Source organism: Pholcus phalangioides, unplaced genomic scaffold (assembly GCF_987345545.1).
Source record: "Pholcus phalangioides strain wild (caught in Gottingen) unplaced genomic scaffold, Ppha-v1.0 ptg000020l_1, whole genome shotgun sequence".
Classification (NCBI taxonomy): domain Eukaryota; kingdom Metazoa; phylum Arthropoda; class Arachnida; order Araneae; family Pholcidae; genus Pholcus; species Pholcus phalangioides.
In genome coordinates, this window is record NW_028301613.1 from 4,614,504 (window position 1) to 4,632,488 (window position 17,985).

A 17,985-nucleotide genomic window follows, 5' to 3' on the forward strand; every position below is an offset into this window, starting at 1 on the left:
TTATTAGAGCCCAGATTTGCATATTTTGGCCTTTTTTTAGCATTAATGCATAAAATCAAAGTACAGTCGAATCCCGTTATAATGAACTACAAGAGACCCGAAGAAATCACTTCGTTATACTGAAATTTCCGTTATAAAGGAATTCCGGGTTTTTTGCATTGTTCCTATGTAAACTTATCTGGAGGATTAAAAAAAAGTGTTCGTTAAAACGAGATTTTCGCTATAACGGGATTCGACTGTAATACTGTATTTTTCCAAATATATCAACCGTTTTACAACACTTGTAACCGATACGTTTATTGGTTGCATTTTCAAGTTTTGTAAAAGTACTTTTATCAAATTTTTATAGTGTAATTCCCGCCTAAGGCTATTCCCTAAGAGATATGCCAAAAAGTGTTGAATTTGTTTAGAAAAATTGTTGAAATTGCCTTGTGTGTCACTGGTATTTCGTTACTGAGTTATTTGCATATGCAGTGTACATATGTAGGTATATATTTTTTAAATGAATATGCACTAAAATAGAAATGGAAAATATTCATTTTTGAAAACATATCTCTTTTCTTGCATGATTTTTAATGCATATTTTTTCTCAGTTTTGATACATATTCTGGCATTTTTCAGTGCATATTTTGACAGTTTTAAGTGCATATTTTGACAGTTTTAAGTGCATATTTTGATAGTTTTAAGTGCATATTTTGACAGTTTTAAGTGCATATTTTGACAGTTTTAAGAGCATATTTCGCCACTTTTTTAGTGCATATAATAAGGCCAACTACCTCACTCCTACAAAATATTTCAAAATTCTTCAACTTACTTTTGGCAACTCAAATATTGAAAACACGTGTAATATATTCAGAGAAAAAATTCAAATAATATACAGTCAAACCTCGTTAATGAGTCACTCTTGGGAGAGCAAAAATATGACTTAGTAAGCGGAGCGACTCGTTAAACGGAGTGAGCCCTACCTGTGCCAATTCTTGACTGAGGACAATTGGGACTTCCAAAACGTGGCCCGGTAAGCGGAGTGACGTGCTAACCGGGTGGCGCACTAACGAGGTTTGACTGTATATGTTATCTCCTCAACTCATAGTTATTGAGTTATGAAAATTACCCGTGTGTTGGCAACATCTTCGATTAAAATAAAAATATTAAATAATTCAGGTAAAATCTGTTGAAAAAAAACGGGAAAAGCCGAGACACTTTCGCAAAAAAAAGTCGGGACGGCCAGAAAAACAGAAGAAAACGGGACTGCCCTGGGCGGAAATACGGGGCGTACGGTCGCCCTGGTAATAGTTCCCCGCGGGCGAAAGCAAGGGGGAACGCGAGGGGTTTCTGGTGCTCCAGGCCTTCGACAAGTGAGCTTGTCCCAATTCTGCCTTTGTTTTTATTTGACCCATGGCCCCCACATAGGGGCGCTGACGGGGTTTTAGCCCTGGGGCCCAGGACAGTTCTCATCATTTTTTGATTTTTCACGATATAAATTAATGATATGCAATTTGGGTCAAACCTGGATTTTTTTATCTGTCCAGGGTCCCTTGGCTGAAGCCCCTTCAACCTCCCACCAGGGTCATCTTTAAGGGCGACACATGAGGTTTTACACCCGGGCGCATGGGCGGATATAGAGCGCGCTGTTGGGAAGGGGGATTTTACCAATTACTAAAAATAGCCGCTATGTGAATGGCGTAACTTATGGCCCCCACAAGGATGGGACTGACAGGGGCCCCAGCCCTGTGGCCCGGGACGATTCCCGCCATTTTGTGTTCGTTTTTTCACGCTATAAATTCATCATAAATGGGCCCGTGAGAGTCTGGTCTGGGTGGATGGGTGGGTGGGGGGGGGGAGCCGCAAAGATCCAAGCCTAGGGGCCCTGCTCCGGGATGTGGAAGCTATGGGTGGCTATACGCCACGCATTTGTCACGTATTTTCCGGGATAGTCCCGGTTTTTATCCCGACTTTCCGGAAAAACTGTTAGTTTTTTCCATTTTTAGAGCCGAAGTGGTGTGTTTTCTTGTTATTTAATCAAAAACGTTGATACAGGTAACTTTCAATGGATTGGCTGAATGCAATATTATCATATAGAAGTTCCGAAAATTTCATGAATTATAGCAATAGGGGGGGGGGGGTAATTCCTGCCATTACTATTCTATTCGTAAATCACTATTCATAGTATTACTATTGTAATAGTAATCAAAAATTACTATTCATAGTATATTATGTCGCCGGAAGATGGCGCTCATGTAAAGTGAGAAGGAAACTGTGGGGGAAAGAAATTCACACACGCAACGAGAAGAACGGTGACGTCACGAGTCACGTGGTCATCATGGCCCCCATTGTCTTCCGCAGCCCTCTTTTTCATTGTTATCTGAACGCTGCGTCGGCGTCGGTTGCTCGTGATCGTGTATCCGTCGTCTCAACTTCAGTTGAAAAATCGAAATTTATTTGAATTTATCTTCGATTGCTATTTATTCGCCGAAGGGATTTACCACATCAAAAAAAAAAGCAATCTTTCCAACAGGGAGCGTTGCCGGGTAAGCCGTTTATTTATTGTTATCACGTAAAAGCAACATGGCTTCCTTCTGTATAATCATTGGCGAAACTGGGTGCTTTGGCGCAGTATTTTCTCTCTTTTTACTTGCGAAGATAGGCTGGCCATATTTCTTTGTAAAAGAAAAATACGGGACATTGAGGGAGGGGGAAGGGTTTCTTTTTCTGAAAAATTAATATTCAAATGAGAAAAAACCTGTTTCAGAATGAATTAAAAATCAATATTTTATAAATATTATTAATGATAAAGAAATTGTTTAATATTTAATGAAAAAACAATTCACGAATTCTTGAAAAAATTCATATTTAGTGAGGTAAAAATTTAAGCATCAATGTGAAAATTCAAATTTATTGAAAAAAATAACTTCAGAATTAATGAAAATTCATATTTAATTGTAAATATGGTCTCGAAAATTAATAAAATTCTCTTACAATGTAGGAAGTGTCGTAACTAGGAAGATGCACCCGCGCTGAAAGCAAATTCTTGCACAGGAATGGCAAGTTACAGCACTGAATGTTGGACTCAGAGTTTCCTTTTCGAATAATAAGGAAGGGGGGCACACGGGCCTGTTTGAGGTTTGACGGGAGCACAAAGAATATCGCCAAAAAAAATTTTCAGTTTTCAACTTTCAAAAAACGTGTCGAAATCACATATAGTGGTTAAAATAGCAACTAAAGAATCATTTTCAATATTTTAACCTTTTTTTTTTTCATTTTTCGATCATTTTGGGTTGATGGGGGGGGGGGGTACCGCAGACTTCACATATCTCCTCCCCACACACGCGCACATACGTCTTTTGAAGGGGGCATCACAGGATTTTACAAGAAGATTATGTGGGGCATGGCGGAAAAAAAAGAAGGTTGGGAACCAACTGATCTATGCCATTGTCCCAGACCATAGGTAGAGAAACGCTGGTTTAGGACGACTTACGAACTCACTGTTGCCTAGAACTCTTTTGTGTGTGCGTGTGACTTTAAAATAGAATCTATCTAATGGCACTTGCTTTTGCCATCTTTTTAGGATTTTGAGGAAATGGAAAATTGCAATTTCGTTTGCGAGATTCATTGCTTCCACTCTGGTATAGCTTTATTTGGGTGGTTCTTTCCTACAAATTTTAGCACTTCTTCCCACGCGCGTTTCACACACAATCTCTCTAATCCTAATTGAAATGCGGGAAATTCCTCCTTATTTCTCTCTTCCTCCTCCTTCACAAGGAAAGAGGTCCCCAGGTGTCGTCCTCAAAAAAATTATGAAACAATTTAAATATATTGCTCTCAACATAGAAACACGTAAAAACAAAAGAATTAGCGACATAATGCAATTATTAAAGCCGCAAAAAATTATTAAAAAGTGTTCCATGCAGTATGGCATCGCGTATGACTCATCGCAGTATGACTCATCGCCTCTCGCGCTTCTTTAGTGACATCTATGAAAAACTAATATTCAGTTTCTTTTCCTATAGCTTCTCTGTTCTAGAAACTAGTTATTTCCATCTAGCTCAGCATTTCTCAACCTATGATCCGCGACGATGGCACAGGTGGTGCGCAGACAGATTTGATCATTTTAATTGTAATTAAATGAAAAATATCCTTATTGGTTAGAACTTATCAATATGTTCTCTTATTAATAGATACACCTATAGGCCTATATGGTAACCATATCTAATTAAGGAAACACTGTTTGCAGCAATGTTAAATATGGAGTAAGTTGTAGCCAAAAATGCAATTTACGAAAAATTTGCTGATTATTGCTAAAAGTGCTGAAGAGTGGGGGAGAAATAAAGGACTGCAGCAAATCACAGTGTGTTCATGAAATGGAAGACAGATGACAGCATGAACACGAAACAAGCGCAACTCGACAACATACCGTTAGGAATTCCGAAGCAGCGGTTGAAGGGCTCCGCAGCGACTTGAGGGAAATAAAATGAATCATTAAATTTGATAGAAAAGGAAAAAAGAGAAGCCTACAAGGTTCTTCCATAAAAATTATGTACAAGAAAGGGTTCCGCGAGTCAAAAAAGGTTGAGAACCGCTGCCGCAGATTAATGTGTACGAGGTGCATTTGCCCAAACAAACCGTTTAGTTGTGGCAAATCACAGTTAACTAAAATGTATTTCATGAAAAACAATTCATCACTGGGAACCATTTTGATTTTAAAAAAATACAGGAAACTGTGACCTGAAATACGGCAAAATACGCGATATTGCAGTTTTCTTAAACATTGCCACAAGTTGGCAAAAATCACCAATTGTTGTTTAAATGCCTAAAAATTATGAATGGGTGAAAAATGAAGGACTACTGGAGCTCAAGTTCATTTTCAGTCAGTCAAAAAAGTTCATCATTACCTGTAGCCTACTGTATATGAGACGGGTATTCTCATCTATAGTCATAATTCTCATAATATAATTTATAAGTTATGAAAGTTATCTTCATTCACCATTTCAAGTATAGATTACAAATTCGAACAAGCATTGTTAAAAACAACGAAACAATTGTATAAAGTCGGGTCGGAGAAAAATACAAGAATGTTCCGTGAAATATACGGGACACATGGTCACGCAACTCATGCTGTTCGTCGAATCATCTCAGATATTTTACTGGTCCTTGAATTCAGAAAGGTTGAGAAACCATGGAGGAATGAATAACAGGAGGTGACGCGACCAGCGCCTCCGTTGAGAAAGCATGGGGAATCTGGGTTGCCAGATGAAGCCAGTGATCGCTCTATTAAAGGGACCAAGTAAGCCCAAACAAACCGTGGCTTCCCATGTTATCCTATGAGAAACATCCCCGTTTTTAAAAATCATTTAAAAATATACTATTCACTTCAGGAACACGATTTTTTTTCCTTAGATTCTGTGGATATATTTATACAATTGAACGGGAGCTTTTACAATTTTAGTTGTTATTTGTTTTCTAATATTAACTTAAACAACATGGAACCTTTTGCAAAAATAACCAAAATTTACCCATATCTTGTGCCCCAAAATTCCTTCTCGGCATTTTAATTTTAAAAAAATTATGGCAAAGCATGTAATACCTCAGTGCTGAGGGAGAGACAATGTTCAAAGACACTTGAACAAGTGATGTTTGAAAAAAAAAAAAATTTTTTTTTTTGCGATAAACGTGTTTATTGCAAAACATTAGTTTTTTTATCTATACAGTCGAGTCTCGTCATTTAGGGGAGGCCCACTGCCCCCCCCCCCGGCTTTTGAAATTACACTAAAAACGGTATATATATATATATACACTAATATATATACATTGAATACATGTTCTTCGCCCCCCTGGAAAAATTTGAATTGACGTCCCTGCGTCGTTATAATGAACTCCAAGAGCCTGGAGAAATCACTTCGTTATAAAGGAATTCAATGTTTTTGCATTGTTCCTATGTAAACTTATTTGAGGATTACAAGTGTTCGTTAAAACGAAATTTTCGCAAATACGGGATTCGACTGTATGCCTTTCAGCCATTTATATTAAAATATCGTAGAAATACGTCTAGGAAGAACAAATACTTTCTTTCGCAATTTTAAATTCAATTTGAATTTTTTTTTTTTGTAAAATTTTCATACATCTACCTCTTTGAAAGCAAAATAATAAGTATAAAATGAAGAGAAAAATCTCATCCCAAGTGATTATTTTCCCAACTGCTATAGCCCAGAGGGCTACAATCGGGTGCTTGAAATTTAATGAATTCCTCACATTTTTAATGCCTTTGAAAAATATATAGTACTAAAAATTTGTATTGGAGAAATGTATTTTATTAAATGCTAAAAAAAATTAACTTTTAACACAAAATATATGCATATATTTCATTTTGTCGATTTCTATTGCATTTTCTTAACGCCGGGAATGTTTTCTTGAAATTGTAGAGGATTTCATGTGCCGCCTATGTAAACTATATTTGAGTGAATAAATTTACACAAGAGATTCTGGAAATATAAAATGTTTATTTCTTTATTGCAATGATTTCATTTTTGTACACATCATTCGTCTCATCATTCATTTGTCTGTTCATTTTGTCTCATCTTTTCTCTTCTCCATCATTTCATTATTGTATCACATGCTTGAGCTCCGAAACATAGAATAAAATAACGAAATATTAAAAAACTCTGATCAGTTTTAAGACAAATTGTTTGATTGAGAAAGATACCTGAATATATTTTTCATTCTATTAATGGGAGTGTCTTCAATGTGACTTGGGAAGGATCACAATATTCACACGATGCAAGAAAGAAAATGTTATGTACAAGGAAAAATTTACGGTGCGCCACTGTAGAAAGTGTGGAACAGGGTCTCAATATTCACATGGTGCTAGAAAGAAAATGTTATGTACAAAGAAAAAATATATGGTGCAAAAATTTACGGTGCGCCACTGTAGGAAGTGTGGAACAGGGTCTCAATATTCACATGGTGCTAGAAAGAAAATGTTATGTACAAAGAAAAAATATATGGTGCAAAAATTTATGGTGCGCCACTGTAGGAAGTGTGGAACAGGGTCTCAATATTCACATGGTGCTAGAAAGAAAACGTTATGTACAAAGAAAAAATATATGGTGCAAACATTTACTGTGCGGCACTGTAGGAGGTCTGAAACAGGGCCACAATGCTGACATGATGCAAGAAACAAAGAACAAAACACACTGAAGAGCCAAAAAAACTGGTACACCTGCCTAATATCATGTAGGGCCCCCGCGAGCCCGCAGAAGTGCCGCAACACGACGTGGCATGGACTCGTGACATGTCCCGTTCTTGCATGATCTTTTTCCGGCCGCAGCAATGTCGTAGATTTAATTTTTTACCGGATTCCCGATACACTCGTGAAATGGTCGTACGTGAAAATCCAAATTTCATCGCTACCTCGGAGATGCTATGTCCTATCTCTCGTGCGCCGACTATAACACCACGTTCAAACTCACTTAAATCTCGATAACCTGCCATTGTAGCAGCAGTAACCAATCTAACAACTATGCTAGACACTTGTTGTGTTATATAGGCGTTGCCAACCACAGCGCTGTACTATGATTGGTTCCATATCTCTTTATTTGCATACGCATGCCTGCACCAGTTTTTTGGCTCTTCAGTTTACATCAAAGCCTATTCTCCTCTAAATAGAATCAGTTTTGTAAAATTGTTTCTAAGCTTCTTGGTGAAAATATTTTCAGACAAAGTCTTGCACCAATACCTTAAACGAACGACAAAATATTTTCTAGAAATGACCCCAATTAAATGCACAACATGATTTTCATCTTGGTCATGCATGTGGCTATGTAAAGAAGGGAAAATATTCTTTCCAACATATTGCTTCATCAATATGGAAACTAAATCTGCAATATGTGGATGGCAGCTTTTATTCGCATTTGATTTTATAGAAAAATGCTTGCGAAATACTTGCTCACTTTTCTTGCAGATGTCGATTACATCATTAGAAGGATATATCAATCCTCCTTTCGTCTTCTTTTCAATCAATGAATGTAATTTTCTGTTGGGATTCAAGAAGAAAAGCTCATTCACACAAACCTCACAGTGTAATTTTTTTCTCATATAGCGAACAACAAAGCCAGCTATATATGCAATGGCAGTGTTGCTTATGATGCTGATGTTCTCAACATCATAAATGTAGTCATGGTCCAACAGTTCTGAAGCTTGGGCCACATACTCAACCTCTTCATCATCTATATATCGGGTTTCAGTGTCATCAATTCTTCTAGAACTGGACAAATTTATGAGGTCTTCAGAGGATTGCTTTGCGTTTCCCCTCAAAATGCTGATGTTCTCCAGCTTCATACAATTTCCTCTGGCATCCTCATGCAATTCACAGTGAACAAGTAATTTTTTATACGCTGTCTTAAATTGCCTTACCGTCGGATTGTTGTTGCAGCCCCCAAGAGACCTTACAGCCCCAAAGAACAGTTCCAAATGATCCTGGCTCAATTTATAAATAGGAAGGTAACACAAAAATTGTTTTTGCACCACCAAATTTTCATATGCATGCAAAATACTCTTCATGCAAATTCTTAAACCCAGAAAACCCACTTTTCTGTTGGACATCACAATCTTATTTCCAAATTGGTCCGTTAAATTTGCAATGTATGTGTCTGCTTCATTCATGAACGCACGCACCTCTTGGAAATTTGTAGATGATATAGGCTGTTTCCAACCTCTTTGAGACATGCTTCGGCTGTTCAAGACATCAAATAGCCTGTTCATAATTCGTATGAACCTCACAGTAGGCTCAACTCCAATGAATTCAGTCAAGCCCGACTGGGCACACTCTTCCAGTGCATCGGCCACTGATTCACTTAATGTTTGGACAGCCAGTTTTACCTTCATTTTTTGAAATTTGAAATCCAGGTGGGATTTCCGCAATTTATTTGCTAAATGCAGCCCCTCACACTCCTGAAGCTGTTGCAAACTTTTAAGGAATTGCCACAAAATGGCCCCTCCATTTTCATCCACCAATTTATTTCTCTCCCCCAATGTATTGCGCACAAGTTTGATCATGTGACATGGATCTAACATGATGGTGATATCCTCTCCCGTTGATGGATGCTTGAAGGTGGAATGTAGCTCACTTTGAAATTGGCATCCAAGTATTCGAGCCATGGCTAAATTTGCAGCTGTCCCATCAAAAGTTAAATTTATGACATGGACGCCAGAGTTATGGCATAACTCTAATGCCTGCTGGATAAGATTTGCTTGCTCCCTTCCAGAAACCCCATCATTCAAAAAATAAGCGATTGGGATTTTCCAATTAGCATTAACAGCCACTAGCATGAAAACCAATGCATTCCTAGCTATTGGCAGTTCATCATTACTGATGCCAGTGCCCATATCTACATATCCATGGTAGTCGCTGCCATCAAATTCAATGTACTTCCTGATGGACATGTCGTCAATAACCATATTCCAGAGCAAATGTGTGTTTTTTGAACTGGCAACGAGTACAACCTCTTTCAGTGCCTCAAAAGATTCTTTGGTAAACCCTGGTTCACCTTTACTATTCTGATACCACCGCTTTACTGTGCGCTCATGTGGCAAGCAATTATGAAAATGCTTTCGTGCATATCGATATGCTTTCGGGGAGAAAAAATGAAGAGTTAGAGCAAATGCCTTAAGACGAGATGAATATTTGACAGGGATTGGTTGGCCCTGATTCTTTAGCAATAGTCGCTGGAACAACTCTTTATGTTCCTCTGAAATTAGCTCCAGAACATTCAAATGTTGCTCATTTACTAGCTTATTACTTTTTAAAGCAGCAACAATTGCTTTCAATGATGCTTTCTTCGTAGTGTCCCTTCGTTTCTGCTGTTGCAATACTTTCACCTTTTTCCTCGAAGTTTCAAGATTAGGCAAAGTTGATTCTAATCTGCTTTCTAATTCCTGGATTTTTTTTTTCAACATTTCAATTTCACTAACATCAACAGGTAGTGGGCAACTTTTTTTGATTTCTGGTTCATCTGGATGGTTTCTGAGCTCATCAAAACAAGCCATGTTTGATGAACAACTTGCCACAGGCTCACACTGACGTTTTGGAGCTTTTCTTTCATGTTTCTCAAACAGAAAAAAAAAATATATATATAAAATATATCGTCAGTTCTCTCAATAAGTTTCAAATTAATGGTAAAACATTTGATATACGAGATGAGGATACTGACGTTACTTAATTGTAGGCTATGCAAGATCTGTGTGATCAACATGTCATTGTGTTGTTTCAAAAACCTGTGTATCCGACTTGAAATGAGACAAATTTTGGTGCTTGTGAAAATATTGTAACTATTTCAACATGCAAATTTTATTTTCTGAGTATATTTCCATCACATCTGTTCATATTTTAATCATGATAACTGCATTCAAAAATTTAATATATAATTAAAAAAAAAATCAAGTATCCCTCCATTTCTTTTGAATGTGTGCCACGATAAAAGATCCCTTTTTCAGAAAATGAAATAAATTTGAAAAATTTAGTGAATTAATTGATAGATGAAAAAATGAAGTCATGTAAAAAACCCATCTCTTTTATGAAAATTTCTCTTATTGATTTTTGAAATGCATTAATACTTGCTGGGGTCAAAATAGCACCACGACACCAGTTACGTACAAAATTTTAACAACGCCAGTTAAGGGTTAAGTATGCGCCATGTGCATGCAGCAATGGGCAAGGCCTCCTACAATCTGATGATCATTCACCACTTCATTACTCACGTTTTAGATGGACAGATTTTAAGAGTACTTGACGACATAAAATTTATACTACTACATTATTCAAACCCATGTAAACAGGCCTTAACAGAAAAACAGAAGTTGTACTTACTGTCAAATTCTGGTAATATGATGGGTGTGATGGAAAAATTGATGGAACTGCTCCTGGACGAAGTGTGATTGACTTTTCACTTCTACGGAAACAGCTGTCTTCAAAATGAAGTGAGCAAACTACGGAATATTCTGATGGTTGCCAATCTTTGCGTCTAATTGCTTTGATCCATTTCTCACTGCTATCGGGATCTTTTGGAATCCTGAAATAAGTGTATTAGAACTGCTAGTTAATAAAACGAAAGAACCGTCAATTGTTTCCTTTAAAGAAAAAATAAAAAAACAAGTTTCCATTAAATTTCAAAATAATATTCATTGTGGGTCGTCAACCTGGGTGGAGAAACGGTGTGGGGGCATGGGTGTCAATAATGGATCTGACCGATCTAATTTATATGCGCGGCCGATATTTTAATTTCTTTACAAAAATACTTAAAAGAATTGAATTTTCGGTTGCTATGGTGAGGGCATGAGCATCGCCTGTGTAGGCTTCTGCTACTGCTCAGTATGAATGAATGACGAGAGGAATGAATAATAAAAATCATTTTTATAAATTATTTAATGAAATATAATGAATGCCTTCTCATTAAATTTCGTTTTTATGGCTGCAAATTGTTTCCCATGAGTATGAGCCATGCTGTTGTCTATCACTAACAATGAAAACAAACGAACTGCAGAAAATAACTATTATTAATATGAGAAATAAAAATACGAAAATTGGCACTTTGAGGGTTCATATAATTTCAATTTAAAATATTTTATAAATATTGGAAGGTTATGTCACATTTTTAAGGTCATTTGAACGCACTGAACTAAGCACCTCTTATGAGTTGTGAGTAAATCACATCACTTTTTTAAAAAATACATTTTAAATAAAATACGTACTTATGAAAAGATATACTTTTATCTTTCCGATTATCGGATCTCATAGAACATCCATACACGCAACAAACAGTCATGGTGAGCGAATTAATAATTTTTTCACGTTTTAACGATCACTAGCCCTACAAAACGCATGCTAAGAATAGGAAAAAATGGAGTTTGTTTGGGCTTACTTAGTCAGCCCATAGGGTTGCCACAACGGCTTCAATTTTCGTTCCTGATGTCACCTCCTGTTATTCATTCCTCCATGTTGAGAAACGCAGCTGGTTCGTTTCAAGTTAACTTTGCAGTAAAGGCAACGAGGGAGCCGCATCACACGTTGCTATGACAACGAAAACCTTTCAACCAATGTATCGAGGCGCTGTCGCAGTAAGGTATGGCTTATTCCCACTAATCTCACTGAGAAAAATATTTTTTTTACGTATAATGATGACCAATATTTTTTCTAATTTAAAAATTATAAACGAATAAAGATCGGTTCAGAACGATATTTTTTCAGTATTTTTTTTTCAATCATTCAAAAAATTGAAATATTCTGCATAAATGATCATCGTAAGCCTCCGATATATGGGAACTATATTTTGTGGCGAAGGAATACACTCTCTACCTTTCTCTGCACTGCAAAGTTAACCTGAAACAAACTATAGCTTATATATTACTGGAGGGAGGACCCACCACGACGGCAGTAACATCGAATACAAGAATATCACGTGACGTGTTTAATACGCAGTTCGTGACAAATAATTTCCCCCATTGAAATTTACAGTTCAATCTCTAAGGGTGGCAATTAATTGTCTGCTGAAGATTAAAAAATGGCAGAGAACTCCTAAAGATAAAAAAAAGATTGAATCATGTCTTTTTTCTTATATTATCAATTCTGGATTTCTTATATTATCAATTCTGGATTTCTTATATTATCAATTCTGGATTTCTTATATTATCAATTCTGGATTTCTTATATTATCAATTCTGGATTTCTTATATTATCAATTCTGGATTTCTTATATTATCAATTCTGGATTTCTTATATTATCAATTCTGGATTTCTTATATTATCAATTCTGGATTTCTTATATTATCAATTCTGGATTTCTTATATTATCAATTCTGGATTTCTTATATTATCAATTCTGGATTTCTTATATTATCAATTCTGGATTTCTTATATTATCAATTCTGGATTTCTTATATTATCAATTCTGGATTTCTTATATTATCAATTCTGGATTTCTTATATTATCAATTCTGGATTTCTTTCATTAATTCTGAAATTATTTCTTTCATGTATGCTGAAATTATTTCTTTCATGTATGCTGAAATCGTCTCATTCATTTAATGCCGAAATTATCCCTTTCATTCAATGCCGAAATTATCTCTCTCATTTAATGCCGAAATTATCTCTTTCCTTTATTCCAGAATTTTTCCTTTCATTAATTCTAGAATTATCTTCACTTCATTTGTTCTGGAGTTATTTTTCCCCTCAATTCTAGAATCAGCAGCTCTTTCATTTATTCTGGAATTCACTTTCAATTATTCTGGGGTTATTTCTTTCATTACTACTGGAATAGTTTCTTTCATTACTTCTGGAATAGTGGCTTTCATTACTTCTGGAATAGTTTCTTTCATTACGTCTGGATTTCTTTCATTACTTCTGGAATAGTTTCTTTCATTATGTCTGGAATAGTTTCTTTCATTATGTCTGGAATAGTTTCTTCCATTACTTCGGGAATAGTTTCTTTTATTTACTTCTGGAATAGTTTCTTTCATTACTTCTGGAATAGTTTCTTTCATTACTTCTGGAATAGTTTCTTTCTTTACGTCTGGAATAGTTTCTTCCATTACTTCTGGAATAGTTTCTTTCATTATGTCTGGATTTCTTTCATTACTTCTAGAATAGTTTCTTCCATTACTTCTGGAATAGTTTCTTTCATTACTTCTGGAATAGTTTCTTTCATTGCTTCTGGAATAGTTTCTTTCATTACTTCTGGAATAGTTTCTTCCATTACTTCTGGAATAGTTTCTTTCATTATGTCTGGATTTCTTTCATTACTTCTAGAATAGTTTCTTCCATTACTTCTGGAATAGTTTCTTTCATTACTTCTGGAATAGTTTCTTTCATTGCTTCTGGAATAGTTTCTTTCATTACTTCTGGAATAGTTTCTTTCATTACGTCTGGAATAGTTTCTTCCATTACTTCTGGAATAGTTTCTTTCATTATGTCTGGATTTCTTTCATTACTTCTAGAATAGTTTCTTCCATTACTTCTGGAATAGTTTCTTTCATTACTTCTGGAATAGTTTCTTTCATTGCTTCTGGAATAGTTTCTTTCATTACTTCTGGAATAGTTTCTTTCATTACGTCTGGAATAGTTTCTTCCATTACTTCTGGAATAGTTTCTTTCATTATGTCTGTATTTCTTTCATTACTTCTAGAATAGTTTCTTCCATTACTTCTGGAATAGTTTCTTCCATTACTTATGGAATAGTTTCTTTCATTACTTCTGGAATAGTTTCTTTCATTACGTCTGGATTTCTTTCATTACTTCTGGAATAGTTTCTTTCATTAATTCTAGAATTACCTCTTTCATTAGTTCTGGAATTATTTCTTTTATCAATTCTTGAATTATTTCTTACATTAATTCATTTTCTTTAACCACTTTACGATCAAGAACGAAATATTGCGTCCAAACGCCAGTGGAATAAGTTCAAACAAGTTCCCTCTGTTTTCTTCCCTCTTTCCTCATCATCACAACCCTGGAGTTTTTTTCCTCTTGGTTTTTTTGTATGCTCTGATAGTGACTTTTTTCTGCACATGATGTATCTTTCTTTTTTTTTTATTCCTTTTCTCTTCTACATTTTTTCCTTTTCCTAACGTGCGATTATGTTAGGGCAAGGTTACCATATTTATCGCCAATTCGTCAAATGCAGAGCATTCTAATTCCTTGCCAATCACTTGTATGCGAAGGGGTTAAACTACTATGGATACCATAATTAAAAAAGGGGGGGGGGGATTTCCAGTAACGAGCTTGAGGTGACCACCATTAGACAACGCCTTCATTTCCAACCCATCCCATTAATAGCAGTAAATTGCAATATAGCGATATGGCCAGAGTTGGTGTTTGGTGAAGTAGTGAACACATCACGTGATCTTCCAAGAATGCTGTTTAAGACAGCGTTCTCAGCACTGCCGTGGGAGGGGGTGGGAGACCGCTGACGTCATTCTCCAGTTCGTTTGTGCTGTACTTGATCGTGTGTTGTTTAAATAACGTGGCACTCTGTAAGGGTCTAAGGGTAGGGATTTTTTAATTCGTTGTTGGCCTCTATTGACGTTCAAAATATCAATATTCACCTTTTCTTTTTGAGTGACCCATTATAATTCCGCCGGAGTACAGTCAGTGGTAATTTTTTCAAAACTTTTTAAAGACGTCACCTTGGATCCTTTCATTTATCAGACGATATCCCACTCTGATCTACTCCATCTGGTCCGTATTCTTGGACTAAAAATTTTTTTTTCTGGCGGATAGATTTTTTTTTGTGTGTGATTTATTCAGCCTTGCCTTTCAGCTAGACATCAATATGAATGAGATTTAAGTTGGCGATCGATAATTTTTTTTTTAATCTGCAGGTATCGGAAGCTACTAGGGGTACTTCTAGTTTGGATTTAATTCTCACGAGTTCTGGGATTTTGTTGAACATGTTCCGGTTGGAGACAACTTCTGTCCTAGTTATCATCGGGTTGTTTGCAGTTTTATTGCGGGTAAAACTATTACTAAAAAATGGTTGGTTCCTTATTTTCAAAGAACCAACTTTTATATTTTGAGAGAAAGGTTAGAAGTAATTTTCAAAGACCGACTTGAATCAGTGGGTATGGTAAGTCAATGGGAAAACTTTAGGACAAAACTTTCTTTTGTTTTGCATGACGTCATACGTTTTGTTCGTAGAAAGCGTGTTTGTTCATCACAATCCCTCTGATTCACTGATAGCATGCTTAATCTCCATCTTGAAAGGAAAGGCATTCGAGGGGAGTATAAAAACTCTCTGAATGCAATATCATACGCCGATTAGTTGATGCCCCCAAAGCAGAATGTGCCAAAATCTGCGACGTACGTCACAGAACAATTAGCGATACTGCAGAACAATCTGGAAGTATTTTAGGAAAAGTGCAAGAAAACACTATTATGGGGATTTTTACCGCAGAACATTCCTAGTCAGCCGAGGGTTCGTTGCAGAACAATGCAAAACATTCTGCTTTTGGGGTTGACGCCATAAATTTTTAATAAGTATAGTGAGCTTTTTACCCACCCTGTATATTTCATATCGGTTTTGTACATGTTTTTACTTCATGAAATAGATCAGTTGAAAATTCTGTGATGATAATGTTGACCCTTTTTTTCTTGCAGGTAACTGAAAACTCTAATCACTCTCTACTGGAAAAAAATTGCCAATTTTTAAAATAGTACACAAATGGCATTTTTTTGCTAATAATATCGAATGTTAGAAGAAAATAACAAGTTTCTGCATAAAATTCATATACTTAATACTGTTATCAATTCACCGATATGGATGAACCATCTTCCATGACATCACATAACATCACAGATGGTGCCAGTGAAGAAGATTCCGAGGATAATATTAATGCGACAAGAGGATCAATTACCCAAAATCACGTTCTCACCGGAAGAAAGCAATATAAATGCGAATGTTGCGGAAAAACGTTTTCTAAAAACTCACATTTGAACGGTCACAAAAAAATTCACCAGGGAGAAAAGCCGTACGAGTGCGAAATCTGCGGAAGAAGGTGTTTAATAAAGTCTACATTGACCAAGCACATGAAAGTTCACACAGGAGAGAAGAAGCACGTGTGCGATATTTGCGGTAAAGGCTTCACTGTGATCTCGAGCTTGAAAAGTCATGAAAGAGTTCACACAGGAGAAAAACCGCATAAATGTGTTTTTTGTGGTAGACGTTTCACGTACGTGTCTAATTTGCACTCTCACAAAAGAATCCACACGGGAGAAAAACCGTACGAATGCGAATGTTGCGGGAAAACATTTTCGCATAGCTCAGCTTTAAACGCGCATAAAAAAGGCCACACCGGAGAAAAACCACACGAGTGCAACGTATGTGGTAAAACTTTCTCTCAAATGGGCCACTTGAAGGACCATGTGAGAATCCACAGTGGCGAGAAGCCACACGAGTGCGATTTATGTGGTAAAACGTTTTCCACGAACACCCATTTGTACAACCACAGAAGAGTCCACACAGGAGAGAAACCCTTCGCTTGTGATATCTGTGATAAGACTTTTTCGCAGCCAGGTAATTTGTACTCGCACAAAAAAATTCACACAGGAGAAAAGCCGCACGAGTGTGAAATTTGCGGGAAGAAGTTCAGGCAAAAATCTCATTTGGACGAACACATGAGAGCACACACGGGAGAGAAGCCATATGAGTGTGATGTTTGTGGTAGAGGGTTTTCGAAAACCAACCGCTTGTACACTCACAAAAAAATCCATGCTAGAGGAGCCACGTGAATGCATGTGACGATTGTGCTAAAAGGTACCTTTCGAGGTTCTTGCTATTTGCCTTGTATCAATCTGTGCGTGATTCATCACGAACATCAAATTATTCGGTGATCATCAGATTATCACGGATGAATTGAATATCATCTAGTGTCTTAGACTTCAATAATTCTTTTTAAATATGCAAGAAGTTACATATACATTGCATTGAAATTGACTTATGTTCAGAGCTATATCTACAGTAGATCATATTCAAGCTTTACTCGACCCTTTGCTTCTCCAGCAGAGCATAAGTGACTAGTACTTGTTAGAAATATTCAAAAATCCCCGGTAGATGACTATGCAAAAAAGTACCGTACAGCCCATGTTTATTTTCGCACCCACGTAACTTAGCCAACTGTTTCAAACTGTTGCCGAGAAGCTCTTTTTTCAGATTAAAGTAAGAAGAATACAGAAGTAGAGCATCGAAAAAGGCAAATAAAGGAAAATCCTAACGCGTTTCTACACAAACAATGGGTGCCGTCTTCATAATAGAATATTCCCGGTCAGCGTGAGGGTGGTTATATTTATCCTCTGAAGATGGCACCCATTGTTTGTGTTGAAACGCGTAAGTAATTTTGTGGTTTTCTTAAATTTTATTTTTCGTTGGTTTAGAATTATTAAAAAATGTAACAACGAACACCGTTATAAATTGTTAAATAATAAACGTCATGGCATAGTTAAGAATCTAT

General features: G+C 36.4%; 1 protein-coding gene across 1 annotated transcript; it reads left to right on the forward strand.

Annotated features, from left to right (window-relative positions):
- The first annotated feature begins 2,330 nt into the window (after nucleotides 1–2,330).
- LOC149070799 (uncharacterized) lies at nucleotides 2,331–17,921 on the forward strand. Its single transcript, XM_089248773.1, has 2 exons — nucleotides 2,331–2,528; nucleotides 16,136–17,921. The coding sequence occupies exon 2, from the start codon at nucleotides 16,295–16,297 to the stop codon at nucleotides 17,264–17,266; it is 972 nt and encodes a 323-aa protein (XP_089104899.1). The 5' UTR covers nucleotides 2,331–2,528; nucleotides 16,136–16,294; the 3' UTR covers nucleotides 17,267–17,921.
- The last annotated feature ends 64 nt before the right edge of the window (nucleotides 17,922–17,985 follow it).